This window comes from Dipteris shenzhenensis, chromosome 13, assembly GCF_047967505.1.
Source record: "Dipteris shenzhenensis isolate YYH24624 ecotype China chromosome 13, Dip_SZ_1.0, whole genome shotgun sequence".
Taxonomy (NCBI): Eukaryota; Viridiplantae; Streptophyta; class Polypodiopsida; order Gleicheniales; family Dipteridaceae; genus Dipteris; species Dipteris shenzhenensis.
Genome location: NC_141608.1, coordinates 13,667,008 through 13,677,519, shown reverse-complemented (window position 1 = coordinate 13,677,519; position 10,512 = coordinate 13,667,008). Strand labels below are relative to the sequence as shown.

The 10,512-nt window shown below is 44.7% G+C and overlaps 1 protein-coding gene across 2 annotated transcripts; it reads left to right on the top strand.

The window, feature by feature from the left end:
* The first annotated feature begins 278 nt into the window (after nt 1–278).
* Nucleotides 279–10,105, top strand: LOC147895056 (uncharacterized). 2 transcript variants are annotated; one of them, XM_087384008.1, is made up of 6 exons: nt 291–551; nt 5,298–5,390; nt 9,071–9,101; nt 9,195–9,221; nt 9,371–9,497; nt 9,641–10,105. In XM_087384008.1, the coding sequence occupies exons 1-6, from the start codon at nt 405–407 to the stop codon at nt 9,693–9,695; spliced, it is 480 nt and encodes a 159-aa protein (XP_087240134.1). In that variant the 5' UTR covers nt 291–404; the 3' UTR covers nt 9,696–10,105. The 2 variants fall into 2 exon arrangements, with proteins under 2 accessions (XP_087240135.1, XP_087240134.1); XM_087384009.1 differs by lacking the exon at nt 9,195–9,221 and having other exon boundaries at nt 279–551.
* Nucleotides 10,106–10,512: the final 407 nt, after the last annotated feature.

Below are 10,512 nucleotides of genomic sequence, written 5' to 3'. Positions count from 1 at the left end.
TATAGCCACCATGTTGGTTCTAACCAACGTACTGGTCCTTACATGGAGCTGGTTCTAACCAATATACTCATCCTTCAATGAGACTATTAGAGGTCTAGTATTGAAAAGGGCAATGGTGAAAGAGAAGACAATTCATATAAAACATGGATCTCTGTAGTGATTGATTATTAGGAAAAACTGAGAACATGCCTTGTGCGATGCCCTCTCTTGCCAAGCCATGTGGCAAGACGGTTTGCGTTGCGAGAGTCTGCGGAAAAGGGTAGTGCACGCGGCACCCGGTGCCGCCAATGTGAAAGGGGAAGATTCAAGAATCTTTACAAAATTGGCAAGATAGATTCATCCATAGAGAGATTCAAGGATGCAAGCCACCAAACTCTTACCACAAACTTCTTCTTCTTCTTCGGATGTTAGGCCACCCACCCACCTTCTTCTTCTTCTTCTTCTTCTTTAAGTGGTCGTTCCTGCAACTAATTTATCAGGTGAAGCACACCATGAGGGTCTGTGTGGCCAGAAGCTTGTTGGGTGTCCCCCCTAATGCTTCCTTATCTCAGGTTGGTTTCGTTGCCATTTTCATCTCTGCACTCTTCTGGAATTTTGAAATTTTGTATACCCTTGATTGCGCACTAGGCCTCCCATAATCAATTCGTTCCCCTGCAATGTGCACTTCGTCAAGACGTTTCAGGAAGGCCCATTCCCGGGCTCTGCAGGGCAATGATCTGTATGTACTTTCTCTCGATCCTATCGAATCTGCCATTCATGGATATGGAGCATACCTCAGTGTCCATATATTAGACTTATCGTTTCCCTGTCTTATCTTAATCTAGTGACTTTTTGTTTTGCCAAGAGCTTCGTGTCACATGCGCATTGCAGCCGTGAGGCAGAGCGGAGAGCTTGATTTGCAAATATAGACCTTGTAGAAGCAAAAAAGTTTCGTAGCCCTCAATTGAGGAGAGACATGTGCATTTACAGGGGGCGGCTGAATTCCTTGCCCTGTTCTATCTCCATACCTCTGTGAGTTTACGTTTGGGACCTGCCCAAATCGTATCCCTCCCTCCAAGTGCTCAAGATGGTGTTCCTCAACCTCTATCTCCATACAATGAAAGTGCGCATTCAGATACCACAATAATGGTTAAAAAAAGAAGGCCCATGTGTACTAAAGAACTCAAGCTAGAGGCTCCAATCAAATCCATGTATTGCTGCCCAAGCTGGGTGATGGCACTGCGAGTACAAAGCTGATTAGAAGAGGCTACTTGTCATATCTCTCCCATTTAGAAGTTTAGTGGATGGAGGATCTGGGGGTGCTAGGGTTGGTCACCTCCCCACCTATGAGCCCCCATATGAGGGGGGTGGGAGGACCATTGAATGATAGGATTGGACATGGGGCTGCCACATGGACAGCACATGGGCTGCAATGTGGGCAGCAGAGAGAGAGAGAGGAGATCCCTGAGACACCATGGAGGGCAGATCTGGTAGACGCTGTCCACAGATGGAAAGGGCAGATCTGGGCAGGGTTTCTAGCAAGCAAGGACTGCATGGACAAGGCACTGACATCAGCAAAGGTACTGGGCAGTACAGCAAAGTATGTGAGATACATTTACTAATCAAAATTATATTGTGCGTGTGTGTGTGTGTGTGTGTGGAATGGAATGGTGCGGCGCACAAGTTCATGGGCTGTTTGGAAGTCCTATGGGCAGATTTGGGGCAACGAAACATGGATGGAACTACTTGGGCTAGTGTCTGGATGCTAGGTGGCCAGCCCATGTGCCGTCCATGTGGCAGCCCCATGTCCAATCCTATCATTCCATGGTTCACCCTTGGATGCACTCCTTATATGGGGCCCACAGGTGGGGAGGTGACCAACCCTAATCCAATAGCCCCTCTCACCGACCCACATTGGCCTGATCCAAATTCGTCGATGAAGATGCTCCAGCAGCTCCGGAGTTGTAGCCCCCTGGAACACTTTGGTGTCGCCATAGTCTTTTCCTGGCTTTTCAATCAGTGGCTCCTACTCCACAAGGTCTGGTTCTGCTTTCGCACACCAGTCTGGTACACATGTCCATCTTTGGCACCACCTAACGGCACCACACCTTCAATCACGAACCCGCCTTCAAACTCGAGCCCTCTAGGTACTAGCATTCTCCAACTGTCCCCCTCGTGATGAGTGAACAGCTTGAAGTCCTCCAGGCACCAAGTTCTCAGGGTATGCTTCAACCCGTCCTCTGTCCGGCTTGGTCTGCAACCAAACAACATACTCGGGACATCATATCCCAGGCATAAGTCCAGATTACCTGGACCGTGAAGCTCCATGTGTGGTTCTGTATTGTTGTCCCACAGCCTCCGTCTAACCTTGAGTCCTCGGAACCTGTCAAAGAATCCCCTTTGTGTCAATAACACCAGCCAAGCTCCTAGATGGTTCTGGGCACTCATCACTGTCCATCACCTTTACAAAGGTCTCTGACTCGTCTTTTGACCAATCCTCAATGTCGGACCTCGTGACAATAACACGGGGTCCATATACCTAATCTCAGCAGAGCAGTCGGAGATGCCACCAACAAAAGTTCCTCTTTTACCTCCACCAACTGAGTTGACTCCTCTGACTCTGAGCTGTTCCCCTTCTTCTTTTGATCAGCCTTCTTCTTTTTGCAATCCTTCACTATATGCCCTAGCTTATCACAAGAGAAGCATTTCTTTTCTTTCTTGTTCTCTTCATCTAAAGAGTCCACTCCTTTGTCAAATTTGGGCTTGCCTTTGCCAGGCTTACCCTTGCCCTTGCCTTCGCTCCTGTCGTGATCTATTAGGGCCTTGTCATCCTTATCCGTACCTTCGTACTTCTTTTCTGGAGCTGCTTGTTGCAGTAGAAATGGAACCAACTCCTCGAAGGCGTCGCCCTCTGCTTGCAATCGTTGTAGTCACAAAACATTTATCGCTCCGGGAGAGCATTCCCAGCAACAACCTTGTCATCCTAGTCAACCTCTTCCTTTGACCAACTGCCGTCAACTGATCCTGCACCACCTTCATCTTGGTCATGTATTCATGTACGGATGTCCCTTCATCCAGCCTCATGCCGTACAACTTCATCTCAAGGTCCAAGATTCTTGCCTCATTGTTGAGCTCATGCATATCCCTCAATGTAGTCCAAGCCTCGAAAGAAGAGTTCACTATTTGAATATGAGGAAGCACCATATCTGCCATCATACAATAATAGCCAATTTCGTACAAACTAGTAGATGTTGATAAACTAATCATCATTTAATGGAAACTAATAACTCTCACTAACACAAGGTCCGCTGGTGCTGTCACTGCTGCTGTAGTTGATGTGGTTGGAGTAGTTACAGGAGCTTGAGGCAACAGCTTTGTCCTCATCGCAATCCCCCATGGCTCCCTCGGCACCAAGATTGGTCCCATCGAGCTTGCCCGTCTCACCAAAATTTGGGATTTGATATCTATTGGCCATGATAATGAAGTGAAAGAGGTAAAGAATTTAGAGTGTCGTACACCCGCCTAAACCTGAGCCTCCCACCTAGGTACAATCCTTCAAATGCTTGCTTGAACCTAAGTCTCCCGCCTGGGTACAATCCTTCAAACACAAGCTAATTCCTTCGAGCAATGAATCAAGGTTGTCCTTTAGCAAGGTCCTTGCCTTCAAGCTCCACTTCCCGAAAACTTCCATCATGGCTCTAGTAGAGCGTATCCCACAGAAGCGGACGACTGATAGATGGAGCCCAAGAATTACATGCGGAAGTGTTTCACTACAGAAACAAACTTCTTACATTGTGTCTACTTCACAACCAATTATGTGTGTATCAAGCCAGAATAGACAGTGCATCCAAGACAAATATTGAAGCAACACTGATATATTTTCATCCGTCCACAAACTAGAGGTAATACAAAAGGAGATGCAGAGTCCCACCAAACTGTGGTCCTCCGATCTTACCAAAATGTCCTACTATCTGCCTGGCACCTCTAGATCTCGGAGCCCGCGTGCTCCTTTGTGCTTATGCAGCTCTGTTTAATGATCCCTTCCACCTTGCTGTTCGGAAAGCCAGCCTAGGTGGGCAGCACCTTGAGCTAAGTCTGCAGCCCTTGTAGGTCTCCTTCACCTCCTGTGTATAGGCCCAAGGATGGTCCTCCTGTTGCTACTTCCTGCTCTTGGACTGCTGCTCCAAGTGATGAGGAATGAGACACCCCAGATGGCCCTTTTATAGGAGCTGATCCTCTACCAAAAAACTGACTAGCCTTCCTCCTACCAGCCGAATGGATTCCTCCCTACCAGCCGACTGGATGGGGAAGCCTATAAATGCCATTTCAGGGCTCTCTTTGCAAGTTGGCTATTCATAGGAGAGGGCTAGCTGTGCTGTCCCCGTCTGGATTTTTCCGACCAAGCAGGCAGACTGCCAACCTGCATCCCATTGGTAGACCTGCTGAGACCCAGGTCTGTCCCTGGCTGACCCAGGTGTGTTCTGGCTGACCTGGCTGCCTTTTCTGGCCTATATAAGGCTAATAGCCTGCCAAATTGTCTGGGCTTTTCCAGCCAGCCTAACTCATCCCTGATTAGGCTCATGGACAGCCCCCAACTTGGGCATATTTCATGGGGATCCCTTGTGGACTGTTCAGTCCTTTCCGTGGGTTCCAGCCCCAATAAATATTCTCCCTCTGCTGCCCATGTGACAAGCGATGGTGCTGTCCACGTGGCAGCCTGCCTGCTGTGGCCATGCCCATGTGGCAGTCCATGTGTCTACCAGATCACCCATGTCTCTCTTGCCCACATGGCATCCCTCTCATTTTTGTTGCAGGTATGTCTCCCAGATGTCCTCAATTGGGGGCTCACATGTGGGAAGATGACTCTCATATTCCAACAGTTTTCCAGTCCCTATCAGACTACGCTCATCTCATTGTGGAGAGTTGGCCATATGTTCAGTCACATTAGTATGGAAGTGCATTCCCAGCCAGACATGGTAATTGGGGCGCTTAAGCTTTGAAGGGGAGGCCAATAAGTTAGCTTTTAACCCGTCTTAGCTCTTTCCATTCTCATCCCATGAAGGAGTTCAAGGAATTCTTGTAAGAGCTCGCTTTCTTAATGAAACTGTCATTTGACAGAATTTGATTTTTAAACTATCGAATATTGGAACTGTTTGTGCATTATGTTTTATGCTTCTGCCATTTCTGAGATCAGTGTCTATGTTGTAGTAATGTGTGTGTATGATTTTCTAACAAACTTGCTACATGTTTGATCTTTCCTTTTGTATTGTTGTCCATCATTTCTAGGAAGGCCTTAATGTGGTAATGGATGAAAGTAGGTTAAGGCTGCATACAAAAAAAAGGCTTTGGAGAATCATCCTGATCGACGTCCAGCAAATCTGAAGAGCCATGCTGAGGCAGAATTCAGGCTGGTGAGTTTGTTTTACTAGCTCCCCCTTCCCCTTATAGAGCCCCTCCTTTTTTCTGGATTGTGTTTGTTTTGAAATGCTTTCATGTGAATGTTTACTTAATTACTGAGAATTCTTCCACATGCATCTCTGTAAGTTATGGATCTAACACCCTTTTCTTTTGGTTGATATATTATAAGATCATGGCTTGTGTTAATTAGTCAATTCTTTAAATTTGCTGGAGAGGGAACTTAAGGTCAGATGAAATAATGCCTAGGTGGTAGCCTCACTAGTAACTGAGCAGCAGAGATCCTAGGTGCTAGAAATTCCTGCTTGCATTGTCTATGGGACTTTTGATGGCTTGTGTTACATTCACTAATACTCTTTGAATTCATTTGGCAAAACCTTGTCGTTGGCATGCTGTTTTTTCTGCTTGATGTCACAGCTTTCAACACTTTTCCATGTGTGCATGTGCGTGTGGGCGTGCAAGCATATGTTGACAGTCTATAGGGTGAGGAAGAGGGGTCTAAATGCTTCTAGCTTTAATAGAAAATCCTTAGGTGTAATGTAGATGCAGTAGACTGTGCAATGAAGCGTTGCAGCCTGCCTTTATGCTATGAGTTTTGAGAAGACCATTGAGCCGCATTAGTGTTTTTGCAAGGCTTGGCGTGCAGACATCTTCTATATTCTCATGGATCAAAGAATTTGTTGTCTCATAGTCGACTGCACCGTTTGCAGTCCACGTGGTTACCTCACTTAGGCCAGGGGAGGGGGAGGGGCAATGACCTGAGACTTAGGCCAGGGGAGGGGGAGAGGCAATGACCTGAGACTTGGTGAAGCAAGCTGTGGGGCAACCTGATTTTCATTTTCTTATCAGCATCTCTGATCTTATATTGTTTTCAAAGCATACGTATGTATATACATACATATGTATGCATGTCTCTCTGTCTCTCTCCGTGGGTTGAGGCTCTGGTTCATGTCGTGGTGTGTGTGTGTGTGTGTGTGTTTGATTCCTAGGTGTAACAAAGGGGGTTAGTTAGTAGCGTCTAAGTTGGCTTTGCTTTTTGTACTAAGAACCTCTAGGCTGCTTGAATAACGCCATGTGGCAATCTGTGGGCACCATCCCATAAATAAAGATATAAACAGCCTGTCCTAATCTTATAAAAGGCAGGGCTGTCTCATTTGTACTCAGCTTCTAATGAATACACTGATCCTCTGCCAAATTGGATTCTCACAAGCAGGAGCTCTAGCTCTAGCTGAATCTAATATGGAATTAACCTCTTTCTTGTCCCTGTGCAGCCCCTCACAGGTTCCTGTGTAAGGTCAGCCCCTGACTACTCACTCTCCCTCATTTCTAGAGTTACTTTTCTGTCCTTTCCCCACGGTACTTCCTGCACACTCAAGCAATGCAATTCCTATTCTTACATGATGTAATCCTAGCCTATTTCTGCTCTAAGATAATCATAACGGTTGTAGACATGCTAGGCTAGCCTAAGACTCTCCTTTCAAGCTAAGTTGGTTGAAGTTATCCCTAGTTAGGAGCAGTCTTGTTTCACTAAGAATCGCTTCGAATGAGTCAATTTGGCTCCTTGGCATTGTTGCTACTACGAAGTCAAAAACCTCTCTCTCTCTCTCTCTCTCTCTCTCTCTCTCTCTCTCTCTCCGTGTATAAGCCATCCTTTCCCACCAAGTTTTGTAAAACCCGCGTGGGTCTTGGTGGTTGAGGCTCTTGTTCATGTCGTTGTGTGTGTGTGTTCGATCCTCGTGGTCGACTTCGGATACGCCTACTGTGTGCGTCTTGGCATTGTTGCTACGAAGTAAAAAACTCTCTCTCTCACCGTGTATAAGCCATCCTTCCCCACCAAGTTTGGTAAAACCCGCGTGGGTCTTGGTGGTTGAGGCTCTGGTTCATGTCGTTGTGTGTGTGTGTTTGATCCTCGTGGTCGACTTCGGATACGCCTACTGTGTGCGTCTTGGCATTGTTGCTACGAAGTAAAAAACTCTCTCTCTCTCTCTCTCTCTCTCTCTCTCTCTCTCTCTCTCTTCGTGGGTTGAGGATGTGGTTCATGTCGTGGTGGGTGCGTGTGCTCAATTCCTACCCCCTATGCTTGACTCCCTCAGCCTGTAGATAGCCTTTGACAACAAGTGTTGCCATCCAAGGTCCCATCGGATTTGTACTTGGCTCGATAAGCTCACTTGGTTCCAATGATCATCCTCTTCTTGCGGGTTGCTTGGTCCTCTGAATTTCCCAATGGAAGATGTTGCACAAGATAAGCATCATGTTTTTTACTTCCATGTTGAAGAATCTTTGGCCTTATATCAAAATGCCACTCTCTACACTAGCCTCCATCTTTTTTATGTTTACTGTAACCTGAGGGAAAACCCTCTTTTTACCTCCTTTAAAATCCCTCTTTGGCACCTATCTCGTATATTCTTCGTCTTTAATATACATCAGTAACTGGCTCTCATTGTTTAGTGATTAATAGCCAAATGTCAAGACCTCCAGTGATCAAAGGGTTCCCACACCGTTCTAATAGACTGCTTCCTATTGCATAATCTATTTTCAGCTTGGTGCAGGAGAGTGTAGTCGCAAGACCTCAAAGATGGGTTTTTCATACACGTTGCCAAATTATTGAAATGTTTGGAAACTCTCCTTAACCGTTGAGAAACTATACCTTTAAATCCTTAAGGACCTGTGTATACGTGTAGAAGTACCAATTTGTAATGCATTCTAAAGTTTAACTCAAAAGACTTGATATACAGACAAACATGCATGATTGATGATGCAAAACCTGGCATGGTCCATGACGAATGCATTTATATCGAGAAGTGTAAAACAGCTAAGTCCAAATAGGTGATGACATCATCATCTATGATATGGTCTCAAGGAAAATGTCATGGATGATAGCCTTGGCTTTGTAACTTGAGTCCTTTGTTCCCTTTGAGTGTCATTGCAACATGCAGGACAGGAGAGGCTTGCTTATTGGCTTGGAAGTCCTAGACTCCCATTTCAGCAGCATGGTTGTACCTAATTGATTAGCCTCTTTCCTTTTTCCTACTTTTATCATAAAAAGGGTCTTGTATATATAAAAGAGTGGGAAAATGAGAACAGAGCTCAATCAATGTAAGTGTAAGGTGGGCTTGGAGTAATTGAGATCCCTCAAATGAAGAAATGACAAAGGTTTATGCTTTGAACTGAGCCACAAACAAGGAAGTGGTGGTGTGTGTTTTTGGGGTTTCCGGGGGAGGGGGGGCGCAGGGAGCGGGATGCAGGGTATATTGGGGGTTGATATGAATGCCCTCTTGATGTTTCATCTGAGCCCTAGTTAATGACGTATTTTGTCACTGCTTTGCAAGAGCTGGAAGAAGAATCCATGGTGCGAAAGGTGGTTAAAAATCTTGTCTTCAAGTTTGGGATGCATTTGGGTTACTTGAGTGCTTATTCATCTGAGTTTCCAGTTATCCTTCCTGGGTTTCCCAACCGAGAAGTCAGGATAAACATGCTAAACCTGGTGCATTCATTGTTTTGACAGCATTGATTATGTGTTACTCCTAGATGGAAAATGTTGAATGCTTTATTAGGTTGGAGAACCTAGTCAGATTTGGATCTCTATCTCTTCCAGTATAGTTCAGATGATTCTTAGGCTTTAGCAGATGTAGGGATACAATTTGCACTCATGGTCAAGGCTATTCCTCTATTGCAGATTACTGAAGCATATGCCTGTCTCAAGACTGGTAAGTACAATTTCATTGACCCCTGATATTTGTGCAAGTCCTTGTATATTACTTATATTTATTGAAAATGTTTCGTCTGGAAACATTTTGCAGCAAATATAGCAGGCCATTCTATGACAGGTAACTCAAGCTCAATGGGCTTTGGTTCTATCAGATCAAGCTGTATTTTAAACTTCATTCAGCTTCTATCATGATTCATGCCTCAAAAGTTCTTGTGTCCTTTATTTGTTTGAAGAGTTATAAATGCTGCATTTTTTTATGTGACATAGAGAGTCAGGGTGCTTCTGGATATGGTTTTGTAAAGACACACAATCGGATGCACTATGGTGCCACAGCCTTACCTTTCCTGTTTCTTATTTGTGGTACACTATGCCTTGGAGGGGTTCAAGCTACAAGGTTAGTAATACAAGTATTGGGTCTTCACATTGTTTTGGCAATGAGGAAAAATAACCCCCTTTTTTTGGGTGTATAATCATACCCTACTTTGATATTTAATGACTTGCTTGAATTATGCTCTTGAATGTGGTCTTTTCTTACAGAGCTTACAAGAAACAGCGACAAGCTTCACTTTCTCATAATCCTTTTCTTCCTTGACAAAAGTACAATTTCACCAGTCAGGATCTGCAAAGAAACATGGCTGTATATGTAAAGCTATGTGATTGCATATCAGATTGCACTGATTGGGAACAAGTGCATGTCCAATGCCCTTGATGGTCATCAAGTCAGCAGGAATCATGGGGGCAGGAATGGTATTCCATACCTTGATTTCTTTTCGATGTTAACACTAAGGGTCTTGTGCATGAAAGTTCAGCCATCTTGTTGGTGTGCAAATAAATGGTATCATACTCAAGGAATGCAGGTGTAGGGTAGGAAGATGCTTATTCTTTTGTAATATATTATTTCTTTGACTGGTGATCTTCCTCATGATCTATGTTATTATTGGTGGGGACACCAGCTTGTATCTTCTTCAAGTTTGTAACCTGGAACTATCTTGAAAGTTGCATTGACACATTGTATCAGCCTTCGTGTATCATCTTTTTTGGTTTTCATTTACGGTTCCTTGTGCATGAGCAAATGGGGGACTCCAGAGAGGAGAAGAAGAAGAAGAAGAAGAAGAAGAAGAAAGAAAAGTTTATTCTACACAACTGTATCAGTGAAAACAGGCTTCTCCTATCTAGCCTTTTATTACAATCATCACCTCACTCAATCACTCCCTGAACTACCTGAATTACACCAACTCACACACATCATAGCTAGTATGACTCACACTCTCATAAGATCAAAATATCCCCCTCAAATTGATGACCTCCACCCTAGCAGTAGTCCATGGGAAACTTCATGGTTTGCCCATCTCTAGTGACAACACTCATGATCTTGATCTGGTGCTCTAGCAATAGACTCATTTTGATGT

Excerpts from the sequence above, each read along its gene's own strand:
- LOC147895056 (XM_087384008.1), top strand. The coding sequence starts at position 405 with ATGTTAGGCCACCCACCCACCTTCTTCTTCTTCTTCTTCTTCTTTAAG. Across the intron at positions 552-5,297 it reads CTAATGCTTCCTTATCTCAG|GTTAAGGCTGCATACAAAAA; the intron begins GTTGGTTTCGTT and ends GGATGAAAGTAG. Across the intron at positions 5,391-9,070 it reads CTGAGGCAGAATTCAGGCTG|ATTACTGAAGCATATGCCTG; the intron begins GTGAGTTTGTTT and ends CCTCTATTGCAG.